General features: G+C 43.3%; 1 protein-coding gene across 1 annotated transcript; it reads left to right on the forward strand.

Annotated features, from left to right (window-relative positions):
* The first annotated feature begins 951 nt into the window (after positions 1-951).
* On the forward strand, positions 952-10,557 carry PFDN4 (prefoldin subunit 4). The gene is made up of 4 exons (XM_082856493.1): positions 952-1,045; positions 7,246-7,353; positions 8,178-8,318; positions 10,177-10,557. Exons 1-4 carry the CDS (start codon positions 1,022-1,024, stop codon positions 10,306-10,308), a joined length of 405 nt encoding a protein of 134 aa, XP_082712619.1. The 5' UTR covers positions 952-1,021; the 3' UTR covers positions 10,309-10,557.
* Positions 10,558-21,557: the final 11,000 nt, after the last annotated feature.

Raw genomic sequence — 21,557 nt, forward strand, 5'->3', positions numbered from 1 at the left:
AAGAGGAAATTGGGACTTCGAGAAAGGAGGCTTGTCCAGGGCAATTCTCAAACCCCTGGGGTCCCTGAGACCTATTCAGGGGATCCCCGAGGGCCTCTCTTTTCCAACGACATATCTACGTGAGATCAGATTTTCTTCATATATAGCAATTAAACAACGTATTGCAAGAGGTTGAACGCAGAAGCAGGTATGCGAATCCAAACTTCCATTAAGCCAGACATTACAGAGATTTGCAAGAATGTAAAACTGCCATTCTTCTCAATATTTTTTTTGGTCTTGGAAAATATGGTTATCTTTAATTTTAAAATGTTGCTTACAATAACATGAAATGGATTTTTAAATTATTTTAAATTAATAAATACACTCAAAAATTCTGCTTCTAATATGATAAATGTTGAAGAATACAGGACAGAAATTCTTCAGGGTCCTCAAAAATTTTTAAGAGTGTAAAGGGATCCTGAGACCAAAAAAAATTAAGAATCGGGAGGCACATGTGTCAGAGTATACGGTAATTGCTGAATAATATTGTTGAAAAAAATTAACTACTAGGAGTACTTCCTCCTTTTTATCATCTGAATTATCAGGGCACATACATCTCTCACGCTATTGCCAAGGTCATAGCTCGTTCTTAGCTCTTTTTTTAAGGGAGGTGTATTTCTTCCACGGTTCGTGGGACGGGTGGAAAGGAACGGCCCTTCTGCTCTCTCGCGGCCCCGCCGCGCTGAGCGCCCCCTGCTGCCCGCTGCTGGAGCTGCGGCCGCTCGCCACACCCACCCCAGTTTCTGTCGGCCCACAGGGAGTCGCCTGTCCCTTTAATTGGCACGTACCAAGTCTTTCTAGGTTACATGTCCTCCCCGAGTCCCAGACCTTAGGAATCACTGATCGAAGATCTAGTCAGAGGGAAAGTAGAGACCATTTTGTGTTTGGCGGGAGTCCTGCGTCGTCGGGGAGCGAGGGAGGGCGCGGGGCCGAGGCACACCTTAGCGGCCCTCCCCGCCTCGGGCCGTAGTCCAGTCCCAAGATGGCGGCCACCATGAAGAAGGCGGTGAGTGGGGCGCTCGGGTTGCGGGATGCTCGGCCGGCGGGCGGGGGTCGGCCGCAGGGGGCCGGCCGCGGGGTGCAGGGGGCGCGCAGCTCTGAAGCCCGGCGCGGGGCTCGGGGCCGAGACTCCCGACTCTGAGGGCGGCCCCGGGGCGAGGCCTGCCCGCGCCCGGCGTCTTGGGGTCTGGGACCCTTAGAGGTCTCTGGGTCGCCTCTGGCGGAGCTGAGGATGATCCTGGAGAGTCTGAGGATCCCACTGCCCAGACCTTGTCCTTGGGGTGTGGGAAGCCTAAGGGCCCGGTTGACTGCGGCTGGCCATAACGCAGGTACTTTACCTAGGTCGTCACGTTTAACCCTTACAAGTTCACAAGGGTGGGCGCTCTGGTACCCTTCTTTGCAGGCAAGGAAGCTGAGGTCCAGAGAGGTGGAGTCACCTGCCCAAGGTCACGCAGCCGTAAGGAGCAGAGCAGGAACCCGCAATCCCCGGATTATCCGGCCCCTGAGCCACTCAACTCAACACTCGGTGCCCCTGCGCCCTCCAGGCTAAAACCATGTGTTATTGAGGATAGACGATGGGCCGGGGCCCAGAAGCCGTCCGTTTATTATTATCACGGATCCTTACAGCAATTTAGCAAGGGCACGTTTTCCCCCCACTTTACAGACGGAGAAACTTAGAGCGGTGAGCGGCTTCAAAGTGACTCAGCTAATAAGCAGAGGTGGAGTGCAAACTCAGGTGTTATTTTGTTTTTCCCAAAGCCCACCTTTTATCCTGCTAAGCAAGCAGAACGCGTCTTCAGGGCTTATAATTTGTTAAGTCTACCCAGAAGCTTAAAGAAATCTAGATAGAAAGAAAATGGAGAGGGACAAGGAAATAATATCTGATATTTATTGAGGCTTTACTGTGTGCTGGGCACCGGTTTAAGCACATTGTATACATTGTTTATTTTAATCTTACACTCCTTTAAGGGTGATGCTACGATTAACCTTATTTTACAGATGAGGAAACTGAAGCACAGAGGCAAATTAGGATTTAGATAAATAAACATAGATGTTCTGCCTCCAGAGCCTGTGTTTTTAACTTCCATGCTGTCTGATGAGAGTCCCCTGGCTGAAGGGATTTGCTCTGTAGGTCTTGTGTGTGTTTCCTTTCATTCCACTTCTAAGACCACATGGGAATGTGCTTCCATTGCTCTCCTGCTCAAGGGCACCTCATGGTCTAAGCCCTCCTGCACTTGCTGTAGGGCGACCAATCCACCCAGGTTTGCCTGAGATGGAGGGAGTGCTGAAACTGGGAAAGCCCCAGGCAAACCGGGGTGAGTTGCTCGTTCTACTGGTCTGTCATCCACGAATTCTTATCAGGTACCAGAGTTGGGTTTAGGGCCATGATGATTGACAGAAGCTATGTGAGATTCACTTGGCCTCTGTTTTGTTTTTATATTGGGCTCTCTGTCAGGTATGGCCTTTAACTCCATGGAAGATACTAGTTGTGGTTCACCCTCATTCGACAGATGTAGAAACTGAAGTACAGAGAGATGAAGTAAACGTTGAGGAAATGGTGGAAGAACGGTTTGAACCCTGGGCTTGATCACAAAATTCTTGATCAACATTTTTTCCTTTCATTCATTTAACAAACTTTTTGAGCATGGTCTACGGCACAGTTTCAGTTTTAGGTGATCGACATAAGAATGGTGAACAATAATGAAGTTTTTATCCCCTTGTCCTTACAGCATTGTAGAACTTACACTCTTGGGGAGAGGCAGGCGTTAATCAACAGTCACACAGAAAACTGTAAAATTTGCAACTCCGATAAGAACTGTGGAAGAAAGGGGCTTGTGAAATGAGGGCTGGAATAAGGTCTGCTTTGAGGTCAGAGAAGGCTTTCCTGAGAAGGTGTGATCTGTAGGATTCCATGAGGAGCAGAAGAGAAAGTTGGAGTACCTCCTGCAAAGGCCCTGCGTGCGTTCAATAAAAGGATGGCCAGGATGACAGAGAACCGGGGCAGGGGACAGGCTGAACCATGGTGGTAAAATAACTTGTAGAGGGGTAGGTGGCGGCCAAAACGTAAGATTTTCTTTCTTATCTTAATAAGACTCTGATAGATGCAACATCTTCCTGTAGGTGTTTCCAGTGCTGTGGACAGTTTCTGATAGGTTAGCGACATGTGCCTCTTTTCTCTGCCGACTGTAAGAGAAAACAGAGGCATGCCGATGTGTGAGAGTGAAATATCACAGGCTAGCCCTTGGAGTTTAAGGAAAATTGTTTGCAGTCTGGAGTGCTTTATAACCCATTACCTCCCAGTGGGTCATGACTTTTTCTGGTGAGAAGTTAAGATGAGATGATTCAGTCGTGTCATCTCCAGAGTTCTGCTTTCTCAGACCTGGTTCTTGGCCATGAAAGGTACTGCAGTCCGATTTCTGTTTATCGTCCTGAGTACAAATGACTCTTCCTCAGAGAAGCCACCTTTGGCCTTCCCTTCAGTCCCCAGCCCCTCAACACTTCCACCGCCTAAACTGTTTAGCTTTCACTGTCACATGTATCACCATCTAGCAGAAACGCTTACTTTTTGCACACCTCTTCCACTAGAATATAAGCGTGCCAGTATTCTTGAGGTGAGGACTCATGAATACCCTCCTTTCACAGTACCTCGTACATACGAAACACTAAGTAATTTTTTTTTTTTTTTTTGCGGTACGTGGGCCTCTCACTGCTGTGGCCTCTCCTGTTGCGGAGCACAGGCTCCGGACGCGCAGGCTCAGCGGCCATGGCTCATGGGCCCAGCTGCTCCGCGGCATGTGGGATCTTCCCGGACCGGGGCACGAACCTGTGTCCCCTGCATCGGCAGGCGGACTCTCAACCACTGCGCCACCAGGGAAGCCCCCTAAGTAATTATTAAATGAATGACTGTTCACAGGGAAGGTGAATAAAAATACAAAGCAAAGTTTTATATTGTAGAAACTGGGTAGATACCTTTAAAAAACAAAAATAAAAGCAGACTACAATTGGCCGGAACTTCCTCCTAGGTCTTTAGAACCTGAGGGACCCTGCTGTGGGTCCAGATTGTGCTGGTGAAACCCAAAGTCAGTGTGGGCATGACTGAGGGTGGGTCGCTTTCCTCCCAGGATCCCGTGAGAGGCTGATGCTCCAGGTGAGGGTGCAGTCATAGCGCAGGGAATTTTAACTTTCACCTTGACTCTTGGGCAGTCATATTTCTCTTAAGCCTAGCAGAATTTTCCTCTGGGTCTGGGTCTGAGTCTGTTCTTTGTAATGATTTTTGGTAAACGTTATTCAGGAAATAAAGCACTTAGCTGTCATTTATTGAAAGGCGACTCCATCTCCAGGCCCTATGCTAGGTGCTCATTTTATCCCCTCTGCAAGGTGGGAATAGCTTCCCCATTTTACAGAGGACAAACCTGAGGTGGCTCCAGAGAACTGAACAATTTGCCTAAGGTTCCTGCTTCCTTGGATTTGAATCCACTCTTACCCTTTCCACCACTCTGGTACTACTAAGTAACTCCTTCCTCCTTGAGTTATTTTGGCTTCGTGAGCGGTACTAACTACATCAGGCTTCTCTCCTAACCTTTGGGGGCATGGGTCCCTTTAAGAATCTGATGAAAGCCATGAAGACCCTTCCAGAAGAATGCACATATAATACACAGCATTTTGCATAGTTTCAGGGGTAAATGGACCTCTGACAGTCGGTGCACTCCCAGTTTAGAATTACTCCCTCCCTGCCAGATGGAGCTTCCAGCAACATAGGAGTGTTCTAGATCAGTGAGATTAAAACGGAAGCCACCGCTGTAATCAGGGAGGGTGCTGACTTCTCACTTTCCACAGTAAACAGCCCTTTCCTGGGTGGCACGCGGTTTAACCAGCGCGTGTGTTTGCCTCACACCCCAACTTGAGTCCTTAACCCCAGGGAGAAAACCACCATTAAGGAAATGAACTACAGGGTCCAGCGTGTGCTGGGGGCTGCCGTTTGGTGAGGCTACAGCAGGAAACGCCTGCTTTGGAAAGGTAGAAGGCAGGTGGCCAGACTCCACAACTTTTCAGAAACCCTGTGTCGGTGAGTCTGATGGAACATGATTTAGATTCAAGCTCAGAAACAATGGATTAAGCCTCAGTTGTGTTTCAGCCCTGTGCTGGGTGCTTTCATGGGGATTACCCCAGTAAAGCCTCACCATGACAAGTGCATCTGTAAATACATATTCAGGCTTTCAAGGACTCAATATTTGAATTCTGCAGGAGCAGGAACTCTAGAATTCTCTGTTTCCTGTTGGCTGAGAGTTGAGACTTCTTGTGCAGGCAAATGACTTGAATGCCAACATATCTGCATATGGGCTTTGCTTTGGCTTCTGTAGCATAGCTCAGTGTTTCCCAACTTCCATATTTGTAAAAATTATGCACCAGGGTGAACATTCAAAGCTATACGTATATCCCACTGTAAAGGATTTTTTTCCAAGATATCTGCTGGGTGTCTGATGATGGGGCTGATGCGTGTGTATTGGGTGATGAGAGCCTGGGTCAGAGGAAGGCTGAATTCTAGGTGTCTGCATTTATATTCTGATCACCAAGCTCCGTACTGCTTGAGACAACAGGTTGCCTCAAATAAAGGAAATAAAAGTCAATTGTCAAGAGAGACTGGGTGAAAGGATGGGGTGTGGTTATTGTGAACCATTACTGTTATTGGCAAAAGAACCCTAAATAGTCCTTGTTGAAGCTATATTTGTCTCTTTCCTGCTTTAAATTATCATCAAGTGCCCGTGTTCCTCTTTTATAAATGAGGGGAAACTCTAAAGAAGTCTGTTATTTTTAAAAAAATGTTTAAAAAATATATAGTCCCTTGTTAATCAACTATATTCCAATATAAAATTAAAAAAAAAGAAAAGGGGAAGGAACCAAAAAAAAAAAAAAGGTGCCCCTTTGAGAATCTGATTAAAACCAAGGACTTCCTCCTCCTCTTCTAGGTATACATGATTGCTTGTATAAACACACGCACGCGTGCGCACACACACACACACACACTTTTGCCTTTAATTTCCAAGAGCTCATGGACCTGTCTGGACTCTGGAGCCAGATTACCTGGGTTGAAACCGAGCTTTACCACTTACTTGCTATGTGGCTTTGGGCAAATTATTTAACCTCTCCATGCTTTCTCCATTGGTAAAACAGTGGTACTAATGATCCTACTTAATAAGACTGATTGGAGGATTAGCAGAGATAATAAAGTACTTAGAAAGTTCTTGGTACATAATAAATGCTCAGTAAATGTTAGCTGTTATATGGTTTCATAGATACTTTGTTGTCTAAGTAGTCTAATTTTATTTACAAATTTAATCACATAGTTTAAAAATATTCAATTTTTATCATTTTACAGTGAATTACACCTTATTCATAATTAAGACACATAAACAAGTTCTGCATTAAACGTAATTTTTAATGTGTGTGTGTGGAATATGGTCACTGAAATGCATAGTGACCCTCAAGCCAGTGTATCAGTTAGATTAAAAATTATAGAAACAGACTTCTGATAGCCTCAATAAACTTAAGCAAGTTTTAACTCTGAGAGAATAAACTAGTCTGAGGCATTTACCAAAATTAATTATCACATCACTTTTGTTCCCTGGGCTATCTTAAAAAATTCTGCTCTAGGCCAAAAGTTGACTGACTTGATTCAGGACTTATTCTTTTTTTTTTTCCTTGGGTTTTTATTTTGTGCCATACAGCTCAAAAGAGTTTGAATTGAGTTATATTTATCTCCAGAAATGGGTACACTCCTGTTCTTGTCACTTCCTTATTACAAAGCCTGCAGTCCCTGGAGAGTTTCTCTCAAGATTTCTTCCCTGTTTCTGATTTTCTGGTACAACCGTCCGCTGTGGAGGCTGGTGGAAAATAGTTTTAAAGGTAGTGCAGTTTTGCTCTCTGTCGATTCAGGACTTATTCTTAATTGTTATTTATATTTGAAGTGTTTTTGCACGTTAGGCATTACTCCATAGCATATCAGAAGAGGTTATAGATTTATGAACAAATCTTAAGCTTGTGGAGCAGAAACTTAGTAAGGCCTGTGTTTGTGATATTCTGTACCTCTCGTGGTTCTGGACTCTGAGGGCAAGTCGTTTATTGGGCTATTTCAGAGTTATATTAAAAGCTAACCTATAACTTCTCCATTAAAATTAACTCTACAAAACAATGTATATGTTTTTTCAGGCTGCAGAAGATGTCAACGTTACTTTTGAAGATCAACAAAAGATAAACAAATTTGCACGGAATACAAGTAGAATCACAGAGCTGAAGGAAGAAATAGAAGTAAAAAAGGTATTGAAAATACAGATCTTATTTAAGAAAAATAAAAGTTCTTCATGCTATAGCTTTTTAAAACTAAATTCAGTAATATGTGATTATATCTGTCTGGGCTCTTTGTTGTAGATGACAAAATGCACTCTAGTGAGTTTAAGAAGGAAGACGTTGTTTAAGGGAGGTGAGATAGCGTACAGATTGTTGAGGGGTGTGACCCTCGGCTGAGGGTCTAGGAGCAGGTCCCAGAACCAGAGAACTTGGCTGGTGATGGAGCTGCTGTTGTCGCCACTGATCCCAGAGCCAGCTGCCCCCTCCACCATGGGGACGCTGCCCCTCAGTCCTCGGAACACTGGGCTGCTGCCGTGCCCAAACCTGTGTGTCAGAGGCTTGTGCCCAGCCTCTTCTCATGCAGCTCTCCTGGGTTGAAGTCCAGTTCAGGTGTCTTTGCATAGTGGAATTTATGTTATTATTTGCTTTCATCCTATCATCAAGCAAAGCTGAGAAATGCAGGTTTGTGTTTGTGTTTTTATTCTACTATAAGAAGGCAGAAGTCACAAGGTGGGAAACAAAGTAGGAGACATTTTGAGTGGCCATGGATACCTCCACTGTCTGCCACAGGGAGCTTATAGCAATCTGGAACTATCTAAAGGACAGTGTGTTAGTGAGCTACGTGCTTCCTTATGAAATGCTATCTAAAAATGTAAGAAACTTATTTTAATGTGATGATACCTGTGTGGAAGAGTCCCTCAAAGAGTTGAGGTCCCCAAATTAAAATTGGCTTTTAGCCTCTATTAGGGAATTTTGAATACATTCTTCATTGCCGTTCACTTTTGTATTTACAGAAACAACTCCAGAATTTAGAAGATGCTTGTGAGGATATCATGCTTGCAGACGACGACTGCTTAATGATACCTTATCAGATTGGTGATGTTTTCATTAGCCATTCTCAAGAAGAAACACAAGAAATGTTAGAAGAAGCAAAGGTATGTTGGAGTCTCTCCCTGGGTGATGAAGTCTAAGCCTTAGATTTATGTCATTATAAAATAGAATGTGTAATTATAGGTGTAATGGAAAATAAGGGATGATAGCTAATATTTCATGCATTCTTACAATGTCCCAGGCCTGCTCTGAATGTTTTGTAAGCATGATTTTGTTTAATCCTAATGATGACTCTATGGGATAATACTGGGAATCCCAATTGAGAGTTGAAGAATCGAGGCTTAGAGAGGTTATGGGACTTCCTCAAAATGACAAAGGGAATCCTCTTTGCCTCCAGAACCTGTGTTCTAAGTTAATAGTATTTAGAAAGTACAGAATATTATAAAGTAGAAAAGTCACCCATAATCCCACTACCCAGAGATAATCACCCATAATAAACATTTTCATGTATTTCTTTTATGTTCTCTCCTCCTCTTTCTCTGTGTGTTTTTGCTTCACCTTTTGGTCACTTAATGTCCTAATTGGGTATTATCTTGTTCCATTTAATGTTCATTTATCCAGCAGATCTTCACTGGGAGCCTGTTCTAGGCCAGCTACACGTGCTTTAAAAACATCAATTTTGATGACTGTTCAATGTCATGTTGGTGGACATTGATTCAGCCCTCTGTCCTCCTGTTGTTACATTAACTTGTTTTCGCTGTTTTCCTATAGGAATATTGTGGTGAGCATTCTTAAACCTAAACCTTTGTTCACATGTAGAAAGTTCTTTTAAGGAAATAATCAGAGAAGTGTAATTCCTGGGTGAGAGTATGGATTCACTGACAACATTTGGGCTTGTTAAAAATTCAGATTATTGAGCCCAACCCCAATAATTTCTGATTCAGGAGGCCTGGAGTGTTGCCCTGGAATTCATATTTCTCACAAGCTTCCAGGTGATCTGGGGGCCACCCTTTGAGAACCACTGGCCATATTTCTAAAATAATAATGTTGTCAATACTAGGCATTCTTCTTTTGTTCCTGATATTAATGGGTACATGTATTATTTGTGTGATTCCATTTTTTTCTTTGTCATGTTTAGGAAAAATCCTTTTGACCCTGGCCAGGAAGGAATTTCTGACATTCCATGCATTTTGTGTGGCAAAGCTGCTCTTTCATAAATGAGGCTCTCATTACTGCTCTTTCAAAGTCTAACTCCAGGGGCCTCGTAGTTAGGGAAATTTCTGCCAGGTTTTTTGGGTTTTTTTTTTTGCGGTACGCGGGCCTCTCACCCTTGTGACCTCTCCCGTTGCGGAGCACAGGCTCCGGACATGCAGGCTTCGCGGCCATGGCTCACGGGCCCAGCTGCTCCGTGGCATGTGGGATCTTCCCGGACCGGGCACGAACCCGTGTCCCCTGCATCGGCAGGCGGACTCTCAACCACTGCGCCACCAGGGAAGCCCTCTGCCAGGTTTTGACAATAAGTTGTTACTTTTAATTATTGGTGAGTGTGTGAATTTTTATCATTTCCTCTAGTTGCATAGTTATTTTTGTGGGAAGTTGGAAAAGGCTGTGTCAGAAGCCAGGCCCGTGGTAAACTGTTTACCCTAAATGTTTGAATGTCATTCTTTCTTTATTAGGATATGATAATTCAGGAATTAATTTTCTTTTCTTTTATTCTGTTTTTTAAGTCAGCCAAAACTGAGAAAAGCTTGATTTATTCTATAATAAGCAAATGTAGATCATGAATGAAAAATGTCCCACATTCAGACTTTTGGTTTAGATTTAATTATCAGTGTTATTTAGCTGCCTGTCCAAGTTTAGAAAGTTTTTGACCTAAAATTCTTCCCAAATATTATTTCATCCACAGATGCTCAGAAATCATCCAACTGAAGAGAATTAATTTAAACTAATTTTTTTTTCCAGAAAAATTTGCAAGAAGAAATTGATGCCTTAGAATCCAGAGTGGAATCAATTCAGCGGGTGTTAGCAGATTTGAAAGTTCAGTTATATGCAAAATTCGGGAGTAACATAAACCTTGAAGCTGATGAAAGTTAAACATTTTATAATACTTTTTTTAATTTGTTTAATAAACTTGAATATTGTTTAAAATGATAATTTCCCTTCTTCAAATGATATGGAAAGCAAAACTTTTTTTAAAATTTTCATTTATTTAATGGAAACGCCTATTTTCACATGTCTTGCTTATTTATTTTATATTTTTAAAAGAAGACAGTATTCATCTATGTATTTTGCATAACGATTATATCAAGTGTAGGGGCTTTATGTCATGTTATTAAAATCAGTTAAGCAATCGTTTACGTTTCTATATTATCATTTAGAATATTTGTGCAATTTTTATTATAAGAAAATTTAACAGTTAACATGTGTCATGTTGTTCATCTACTATGTCTATTTCGGTTGCCACTTAGAGATGGTAAAAGCGCTGCAGAAAGATGCGGCGCTGCATCTGTCTGCTCTCACTTCACAGCCAGAACTTCGTCATATACTAAAACATATGTATATATTTTCTTTAAATATGTGTAGTATATATTACATCTAAGCATATGTATTTCACATATAGGTCTTGGTTTAAGAGTCCAGATGATGCTGAGACAAGTGAGGCATGTTGAACTTCATACACAGAGCAGAACAACAGAGACACACCAATAGAAAGAGGTGTTTGGGTTTTTTTTAAATTATAAGTTTTAGATTTTATTTTAGTGCTTTGCAATTAACTGGGGTTTGTATTGATAATGATGTGGAAGTTAAGCAGCTGTGTGTTTAAAAATAAGACTTTTTTCCTTAAAGAGTACATTTACTCCCTACTGCCCCTGCAAAAGATAACCGTTTTGGGATTTAGAAGACGTAATTGTATTAACTTTCCAGCAGGTGGCACTGATATGCCAAAATACCAATGGAGGAATCATAATACCCAAGTGAGGATACTTCCAGGATTAAATGTCCATAGTTTTAGAGGAAATGTCATTTTTTTCACTTTCAAGGCTAAGCATTGCATATGTATCTTTTTGGTTAAACGTTTAGAAACAATTCAGGCTTAAAGGTAGAATATTTAATTCTAAAATTCTTCACGACTTAAAGGCAAACTTTTTTTTTTTTTTTGCGGTACGCGGGCCTCTCACTGTTGTGGCCTCTCCTGTTGCGGAGCACAGGCTCCAGACCCGTAGGCTCAGCGGCCATGGCTCACGGGCCCAGCCGCTCCGCGGCATGTGGGATCCTCCCAGACTGGGGCACGAACCCGTGTCCCATGCATCGGCAGGCGGACTCTCAACCACTGCGCCACCAGGGAAGCCCCACGTAGAAGTTTTGATCTGGATTTGTCACCACTGTTTTTGGACAGTAATCCTGATTTTTATATACAATTACTAGTTTTAAAAAGTGCAACTTTTTTTTTTTTAAAGCAATGCAGGCTAAACGAAAGATATTTGTAGAACAAAATTGACCATCAGGCTGCTGGCTTGCAAACTCATGTGCACAATATGCTACGTCTTATCCAGGCACTGATAGGAAGTAAATAATAATTTGCTCTGCAGTGAGGGTCTTAGGAGCTCGTCCTGCTGACTTTAGTTTTTAAATACTTCTCAAATCTGTCCATTTCTTTCTATCTCCACAACCACCACTAGGCTTATCCAAGCCTTAAGAGCTCTACTCAAAACCACGACTAATTAGGGGAGTTGGAGGGTGTTGGGGAGGGATGCCATTTGACATAGAGTTTTGACAGCTGGAGGCCAGGGGGAATTTCTCAAGGGCTTTGAATAGAAAGGTGGTATGTATGATTGGAACAATATTTTAGAATAATTTGGCAGTTGATCGGTGGGTTTTACTACAAAGTGATGGAGGAAGGGATACCAGATGTTACTGCACTTTCTTTGGTGCATAGATCCAGTTGGCAGAGGAAAAGAAAGAAAAGTAAGCTAGGACCTGGAGAGAAGGTGAGAGACGTAGGTCTTGACAGTGGTTGGAGAGATGAAGGTTCAGGAAGGAGGAGAAACCAAAGAGAACTTGCTTTTGAGCACAGGCCAAGTACAGCCTGCAGTACGTTTTCTTTGGCGCTCCTAGTTAAAAAAAAAAGAAAAAATTTTTTAAGTGTCTTGCCACAATAAAATCAGGAGCTCTCACATAAATGCAGTTTGGCCAAACATTGGGACCACATTTCCAGCTGGCATCTTCAGCCGCTCACCCATTGGACAGAGCGGCTCGCCACTTCGCCCCGCCCACTCTCCTCATTTGCATACTTGCCGGGCGCCCGCGCACGCTCGGCTTTGCTACTCCCGGAAGCCTGTGCGCCCCCCGGAAGCCTGGGGAACCCCTGGAAGCCTGTGGCACCCCTGGAAGCCTGTGGAATGGTTAACAAAGGCAGGAAAGTCGGAAGTGTCTGGTCTATCCAGCAGGAAAGGGGAGGCTGAGAGAAGAGCATGAGTTTGGCTTTGGACACTCGGAGTTGCTAGGACGCCAGTCCTGTGCCGACGTAAACTTGGCTCTTGGAAAGGTAGGTTGAAACTGATTTTTGCCGGGGCTAAACCTGAGGCGCTGCTGCCTCTGGGTAGAGCTGCCGCTAGACGGCGGCGGCCTAACGCTAAAGTTGGGAAGACAGGTGGCCCGAGGTCGAGGCCTACGGAGCCAGAGTGGGTTTGGGAACCCCTGCCTTCAGCGACCCGTCCTGGGGCCTGCGGAAGACGGCTGACCGACCAGGCCCGGGCAGCAACGCGCCGTCGGGGCTTAGAGGGGAACAGGCCTATAGGATACAGGCGGGAGTCTGCGTTTGAGCCCCTACTTCCCAGATTCCACGTGAACCTGGGGCTGTCTCCACTCCATGCAGGACTGGGGAGATATATTTTAGGACCATTTTCATCCTAGAGAAGTGCTTCTTAGCGTTTCAAGTACACACACATCATTGGGGGATTTTGTTTAAACGCAGATTCTGGTTCAGTGGGTTCGTGCTGGTGCCTGGGACTCTGCATTTCTAATAAGCTTCCAGATTATTCTGATATTGCTGGTCAGTGGGCCATACCTTGGACAGCCCAGGTAGCTTTGTAATGGAAGAGAAGAGGACTTAGGAAAGAATGCAGGTGGGAGAAAAAGAACCATCAAAGGAGACAGAGGCTGCAGTAGTGAGGGGGGGGGTGTAGAATCTTACACATCTTACAGATGCAAAGGTTTTCGCAGGACTAAACCCTGAAAAATCATTTTCTCCATTGGGCATGATGCTGAGGGAGATGATGGATAGAATAGTTGCCTTCAACAACTATTTATAGAAACTGGGGGTGGAACCCAGTGGTTTAACAAGCCCTCCAGGTGATTGTGATTCAGCTAAAGAACTCTCGGCTCCAGTAATTCAGTCTGTGTGGGGTTGGGAGGGAGAAACCAAACACCAACTGAGAATTCTCAATGCACAGTTATAGTGGGGAAAAGAGTAACAAGATACCGGAGCATCAAAGAAGACTGACCCATCCTGCTTAGGGGTGAGGGTAGCTAGAAGTGTCCTGCTTGCTGGGGGTAAACAGATTATAAAAGATTAAGCAGTGGTGATTGAGATTTGGAGGCAGAAGTGAAAAGTATCTTTAAGAGAAAGTTAATAGTGGAAGGAAGGAGATGGACTATCATTTAATGCCATTACCGTGTCGATGGAAGGACGTTTTTTGGGTTTGTTTTCGTTTTTAAGATCAGGGAATATATGAGTCCATGTAGGAGTAGATGGCAAGGAATCCAGGAGAGAAAATGATGGAAATATCAAGGGACAAGAGATAAAGAAGCACAGCAGGGGAAGGGTCCGTGTGAAGGAAAAGGATGACACGGTGCTTCTGTGAACAGTAAACCGGAAAAACGCACAATTAAGTTTACATTTTATAAGAGCTCTTCCTTGAGGAATAAATGATAGAAAAAAGATTCAGAATAGTGATTAATTCTGGAGGGGGAAGAAGATATGACTGGGGAGGCAAAGACAGGAGCCTGGGTCGTGGGTACATAGCTGTTTACTTTCAATATGTTATATTCAGTGTGAATCCTTCATGCTAACGTGAAATCACTCACAATAACAAGTGTTTATAAAACTGTGTTAGTTATGGCACAAATAAACCGGAAAGAAGTGTGTGTTGTGAGGTTGTTACTGATATTTAACTGCATCACTTTCAACACTTTTTGGGGTCATTTGACATAAAACTGAGTATTGTTAACTCTCCTTTTTTTTTTTTTCTTGCGGTTCGCGGGCCTCTCACTGTTGCGGCCTCTCCTGTTGCGGAGCACAGGCTCTGGACGCACAGACTCAGCGGCCATGGCTCACGGGCCCAGCCGCTCTGTGGCATGTGGGATCTTCCCGGACCGGGGCACGAACCCGTGTCCCCTGCATTGGCAGGCGGAGTCTCAACCGCTGTGCCACCAGGGAAGCCCCAGATACATTTTTTAAGACTACAAATCTGATTCCCCTCCCCTCAAAAAAAAAAAAAAAACCTCTTCTCAGTAGGAGTCATAGAAAAGAAAACACCTCACCTGGCCTGCTTAGTGTGAACCCTGCCTGCCTCTCCATTGCTGCTCACCTCTGCACTAACCACACTGGCCTTGTTCCAGTTCCCCAGGTTTGTCATGCTCCCTTCAGTCATGGGACTCGTACCTTCGCCAGATCTAATCCCCCCAGTTAACCTTCACAGCCCATGTGCCTCTCCTTTGCAGCACACGTGGCTAAAACACTGATAGTTATCTGTGCAGATTGTTGGTATGTCTTCCTCATTAGATGAAGTCAGGGACCACTTTGATTTCGTGCTCACTCTTGTATTCTCAGCCCGACCCACCATGCAATCTGGCACACCTTAGTGCTCAATCTTTATTATGGGCCAGCAATTCCACTCCTTGGTAGGGATCCAATAGACATGAGAGTTTGTGTCCATCAAAAGGCATATACAGAAATGCTCATAGTGACTTTATTCTATTCTGGAAACAACCCAATTTCCATCAACAGGAAAATGGAGGAATAAATTGTGGTCTATTCATAAGTCTATTCATAAAATGAAATACTACACAACAATAAAAAAGAACAAATTACAGTGACATGCAAGAAAACTGATGAGTCTCACAGATATAATGTTGAGTGAAAGAAGCCAGACACAAAAGAGTATGTTGTGTATGATTCCATTGATAGGAAGTTTAGCAATGGTGGAGGGTAGGGGAAGGTCACCTTTTAGAGAAGGATAATAATAAGAACCACTTAGGGAGTATTTACTAAACCACAGGCACCTGATAGAGCCCTTGACATGCCTTAACTAACACACCTTCCGCAAACCCTGTGACATTGATTCTTTTATGATTCCCATTTGTCAGATGAGGAAAGCTCTGGGAGGAGGGACACCTTGCTGAGACTTGCTGGTAAGTGCAGCGCTGAGTCCACTGCTTCTCCCCGTGATCTTGTTCTGTCCTGACAATTATATTAGCTGCTGCACAAGAACCGTTGCCTGGGGCTGCTAGGCCAAAAGATTGCATGAGATAGCAAACGCCAAGCATTCCCCAACAGGCCTGGGACAGGGTAAGGACTCAATAAATAGTGTCTGTTATGGTTCGTCCTATGAAAAAATGGAGGCTCAGAGTGGTTGCTCAAGGCCATATAACTAAGTAACATTGCATTTGTACCGTTTTGACCATGAATGCTATTGTGTGGATTGATTCTAAGTGACTTCCATACTTACCCTGAATGCAGCACCATATAGTGATTTTCATGGTCACTGAGGAGCACTTTTGTCTTCCTGAACCTTTTCCTCCATAAGACATACTGAAAAGTATATTTTATGACTGCCTTGGCATAAAGACAAATGTAACTCAAGCTGGTTTAGTACATTCAATATTTTTTTTGATTTTAAAAGAAATGAAAATGTTTTCTTGGGTTCCTAAGTTACCGTATGGGCCCCAGGCATTATGTCCACTGGGACTAATGGAGAAGTAGGCTCTGTTGAACGCAGATGGGATTGTCAGGTGGCAGTGATGAAGGTGGTGGGTTTCTCTGGGGGAGTGAGGGAGAAAAATGCACTTGAAGATAGAATTCTTTTTTGATGGGAAGAGAGTCTACTTCTTTTTTTAAATTGCCATGGTTACTGTATAATATTCAGCCATCAGCATGACATGACATTTGAGTTCAAGTGATAGTGAAGACTTTTTGATGTAATAAAAAAGCAGAAAACAATTCTAAAAAAAAAAGAGACCACCATTCACAGAAATGGTGTTTTGTATCATTTTATCTGATTTGGAATGGGGTGGGGAGGAGGAATTGATGAAATGCTATAAAACACTAGAGTTTAAATAGGCCTTGACATAAATAATGAGTCATGCTTTCAGCCTTTCAAAGTACACGATGCTAGTTTCAGGTTAAATAATAGTTTATTGGAGCCAATATAAATATGTAGGGACTGATAGCGTCAAGTATCACATAGAATACAGGTTTCCCTGAAAGTTTTAAATTACCTATTTGCCTTGAGTCTGGACCATTCTAGAAGGCCTTTGAAAAACCATGGGAGGAAAAAAAAATCCCTCAAGCAACTTAGATGGTATTTGTCCATGGAATTTGAATTACTCTTACCTAGTAACTGGTGTTTGTAACGTTTTATGGAGGTCTTTAAAAAGAAACAAACACAGGAATGGGGGAGCTAAAGTAACGCGCCGCACAAGTTCTAAACTTTACACAACAGGGTGCTTACACATCTGCATTCTGTGTGCTTAATGACAGCTGTGTGCCACGCAGGACAAGGGGAAAGTGTAAGCTATGGGTTAATTTCGGCGTTACAGCTGCTATTAACACAAAAGCAAGACAGCACAGAGACAATAACCTACTCTTCTGTCAAGAGTGGCAGGTGTAATTGCTCTAAGGACCAAGTAATGTGAGAACAGATGAACGTGAGACCGAGAGGAAAGCCATTGTGAAGGCAGAGAAAATGGGTTAAGCCATCACGCAATTATCTGATGCCTTTGGGCCTCATCATGATGTATGAGATAATCTTACCCCGAACCAAGGTGCGTTCAGACCAGAAATGCTAGGCCTGGGTCTAACCCAGATGTCTCCCTCCCGTGGAGCTCCCAAAAATGAACAAAGCAGGCTGGGCGAGGAGCAGCTGCCCTGGTTAGACGTGGCAGGTCTCCCTGGTTCACCACAGTTTATTGTCTCCTCAACGGTCAAGTCCCCGAGGCTTTTACGGAAGAGGGATTTCTAGCCGTCTTTCGTTTTAGGCTAACATTGTAGTTGTTAGAACACTTGGGAGGTGGGGAGGTGTCAGTGACAGTCAAGGACGTGCCCCATGTCAAGGAAAAAATGACGCTTGGCTTCAGCCAGCAGTTGTCATGTTGGAATTTGGGCAAGAGTTGCTGAGGCTTCGGATTGTTCAAAAAAGCCAGAAATTGAATTTCTTTCAGTTTGAAATCTTCCAATTTTAAATGTTTCCAAATCATTAAAAAATTTAAAATCCGTTAAGAACAGAACAATAAGGCATGAACAACCAACATCTGCAACCCCCAGTCCACAGACCACCAACTTGTAGCCAGTTCATAGGGGAATGGAAACATCAATCAGTAGGGCTCTGTGAGGGCTGACAAAAGCCCTTTAACTAATAGTGGAAAAGAAAAGCTCGTCTTTTCCTTTGGAGGTTTACACTCCCGAGTTTGGACACTCTTCAACAATGTGTTCCCTTTCTTCAACCTGAAGAAAAAGTTAGTAAATATATATGGCAGGGATATTTTTTACAACATCACTAAGTTGTTTAAATGTGGTTTTAGTTTCTGTCTTAGTTTCTGTGATGGGTTAAAAGAGATTTCAATGCATTGCTCAAAAAAATGACATTTCTTCAGTAGATGAAAAAGCAGTAGCAGACAGAGTTTGTTTTTTTTCTTTTAATAACGGTCAAGAAAACATCTAAACAATCTTGAATACCACCGGAGAGCGTTCACCAGTAAGTCAATAAAGCAAAAGGGTTATTAACCTCAAGACAGATGCTGTTGCGATCACAGAAAAACCATCTGCTGTGCACCATTTTTTTATTGACACTTCAGGGTAAACTAATAAAACTCTCCATTTCAATTAAATTTTGGAAACTCATGTGCCCTCTTTCCCAGATGCTGCAAACGGGCATAAAACTGCAGCAGCCACCTTTTTTTTTCTCCAGTCTCCTCTTGCCTTAGGCTGTAGAGCCAATGGCACATTCTAGCATTTCCTTCACCACAGTCCTTGACTCAGGAGTCCATGAGATGTGATGTTAACAGAAGGGGGAAAGGTTAAAACCTTTTTTTATTTTTGCAGGTGAGCTTGTAGAGCTGTTTTGAAATTAAATGTGGCTTTAAAGTGTGCTTTCTGTTTCTTTTCAAGACCTCCTAGAATCATAGGTTGAGCTGGAAGGGATCTTGGGGAATTTTAATACAGCTTTAATGGAGAGGAGAATCAAGGTGCAGAACAGCTGACTCAGTCAGGGTCAAAGAGCAAAAGAATCCGTTTCAATTCCATGTCTGTGGTAGGCAGCCTTCTAAATCGACTCCCAGTGAGTGACCCCTGCCTCTTGGTATTCATGTTTTTGTGTAATCCTCTCTTTTTGAATGTTGGCTGGACCCAGTGCCATTCTTCTAATGAATAGAATACGCCAGAAGTTATAGGATGTCACCTTTGTGTAGGTTACAAAAGACTGTGGCTACCATCTTGCTTGCCCTCTTTCTCACTGCTTCTCTCTCTGTCTCTGTCTCTCTTTCTCTCTCTGGCTCTTCTCACATGGTTGCTCTGATAAAGCCAGCTGCAGCTGGGCAAAGAACTGAGGGAGGCCACTGACCAACAACCAGTCAAGAACCGAGGCCCACAGGCCCATAGCCCTGGAGGGACTAAATCCCACTCACGTGAGTGGACCTACAATTGGATCCTTCAGATGAGACCACATCCTCACCAACACCTTGGTTGCAGCCTCATGAGAGATCCTGAGCCAGGCACCCAGCTAAGCGATGAATCCCTGATCCATAGAAACTGAGAGGTGATCTCTGTGTGCTATTTTCAGCTGCTCAGTTTTGGGGAAATTTGTTACAAAGCAATAGATAACTAATACAATGTCCCAGCACTCTTGACTTTTAGGCCACAGTTCTTAGTCCAGTTGGCTGCCTTTCTTTATATTCTTTGTGTATATTTTTTCAATTATTTTGTCCACATCCTATTATCGGTCACTGGCAGGACTCTGTACTGGGCAATGTCCGAAAAACAAAGATGGAGGGTGTCAGAGTCCTTATTCTTACAGAATTTTACTTCAGTAATAAGAACCACATTTTTAAATAGCCATCTTGGTGGCCAAACAAAAAGACTTCTGTGAGGACCAATAAAGACCAGTTTCTTTGTTGGGAAAATGAATATAACGATGCCTACACTGTTGGACGGTTGTAAGAAAAATTAGCAGAAGTAGTGCTTTACGTGTGCCAAGCATTGCACTAAGCATATTGTGGATATTAACCTACTTAGTCCTCACAACTTGATGATGCAGGCAGTAGCATTAGTCCCATTTTCACAGACAAGGAACCTGAGGCGCAGAGATGTTAAACGAGGTCACACTGGTAAAAATCGGCAGAAAAATGATTCACGTCTCGGGTGTTTGGGTTCTCGAGTCTGCATTTTAACTACTTGACTCTCCTGTTCCTAGAGAAATGAAGAATAATGGGATTACATATGTAAAATGCTTAGCACAGTATCTGATATTTTTAAGTGCTCAGTATGTGGTTGCTATGGTGATGATGATGCTGATTATCAAAGATACACTTCTGTTGCTGCATTAGCTGGCAGCAGCAGATCCTGTATCTAACAGAGACTTTATGAGTTTCTGATGAAAGCTGACCCAAAGCACTCAAATCCTTTAGGATGTCTGTCAAGTGAAGGAGGTGAATATTTTTAAAATGTTTGTACCTGAAGGTATTAAGATACTTTTCTATTGAATGTGATATAAAAAAAAAAAACGCAAAACAAATAACTGGCCCCAAATTTCTCCTCTAACTGGTTTCAGCTGGAAAGGAAATTGATTGGTGTGTTAACTGAGCATTCAGAGGCAGGATTGGCTGCAGACAGGCTGGATTTGGGGCTCACAGTGTCGCTTGGATTTATTCCTGATGCCGTCTTCTGTGCTGGCTTTATTCTAAGGCTTCAGGCAGTGGTGCCCAGTATCTCCGATGCATGCTCTTCTGTCATCACGGAGAGATGACCTCGGTGGCCCCGTCTTCATATCTTTACAGGTTTAAGCCACTGGGGAGAATAAAAGCCTTCTTGGGGGCACTCACGAAAAACAGATTCACTCTGACTGGACCAGCTTAGGTCACGTGCCCGTCCCTGACCCGAGTCAGGGAGACGTGGTGGTTTGATGGGTGAGGCCTAGGCCACGTGCTTTGTGCTAGAGCTGCAGGTGAAGCCGCATCCAGGTCCATGAACTGAGAACAAGAAGGGGAATACTATCCAGAGATGTGGGAATTCTTTTTTTTCTTCCAAGTGACTTTATTATTTTATTACTTTTTAAAAAAATTTATTTACTTTTTGGTCCTTGCTGGTTATCTATTTCAAATATAGCAGTGTGTACATGTCAATCCCAAACTCCCAATCTATCCCTCCTCCCCACTCTTCCCCGCTGGTAACCAGAACTTCATTTTCTAAGTCTGTGAGTCTGTTTCTGTTTTGTAAATAAGTTCATTTGTATCATTTTTTTTTTAGATTCCTCATATAAGTCATATCATATGCTATTTGTCTTTCTCTGTCTGACTTACTTCACTTAGTATGTTAATCTCCAGGTCCACCCATATTGCTGCAGATGGCATTATTTCATTCTTTTTTATGGCTGAGTAATATTCCATTGTACAAATGTACCACATCTTTATCCATTTATCTGTTGATGGTCATTTAGGTTGCTTCCATGTTTTGGCTATTGTAAATAGTGCTGCAGTTAACATTGGGGTGCATGTATCCTTTTGAACCATGTTCTTCTCCAGATATATGCCCAGGAGTGGGATTACTGGATCATATGGTAGCTCTATTTTTAGTTTTTTTTTGGGGGGGGGAGGGGTACGTGGGCCTGTCACTGTTGTGGCCTCTCCCATTGCAGAGCACAGGCTCTGGACGCACAGGCTCAGCGGCCATGGCTCACGGGCCCAGCCGCTCCTCGGCATGTGGGATCTTCCCAGACCGGGGCACGAACCCGTGTCCCCTGCATTGGCAGGCGGACTGTCAACCACTGCGCCACCAGGGGAGCCCTATTTTTAGTTTTTTAAGCAACCTCCATACTGTTCTCCATGGTGGTGTACCAATTTACATTCCCACC

The sequence above is a fragment of the Leucopleurus acutus genome (assembly GCF_964270905.1).
Source record: "Leucopleurus acutus genome assembly, chromosome: 16".
Lineage (NCBI taxonomy): Eukaryota > Metazoa > Chordata > Mammalia > Artiodactyla > Delphinidae > Leucopleurus > Leucopleurus acutus.

What these genes read in the sequence shown, in the direction of transcription:
- PFDN4 (XM_082856493.1), top strand. Translation starts at nt 1,022, where the DNA reads ATGGCGGCCACCATGAAGAAGGCG. An exon ending in CGGCCACCATGAAGAAGGCG is followed by an intron (nt 1,046 to 7,245) that starts GTGAGTGGGGCG and finishes ATGTTTTTTCAG; the next exon opens with GCTGCAGAAGATGTCAACGT. An exon ending in AAATGTTAGAAGAAGCAAAG is followed by an intron (nt 8,319 to 10,176) that starts GTATGTTGGAGT and finishes TTTTTTTTCCAG; the next exon opens with AAAAATTTGCAAGAAGAAAT.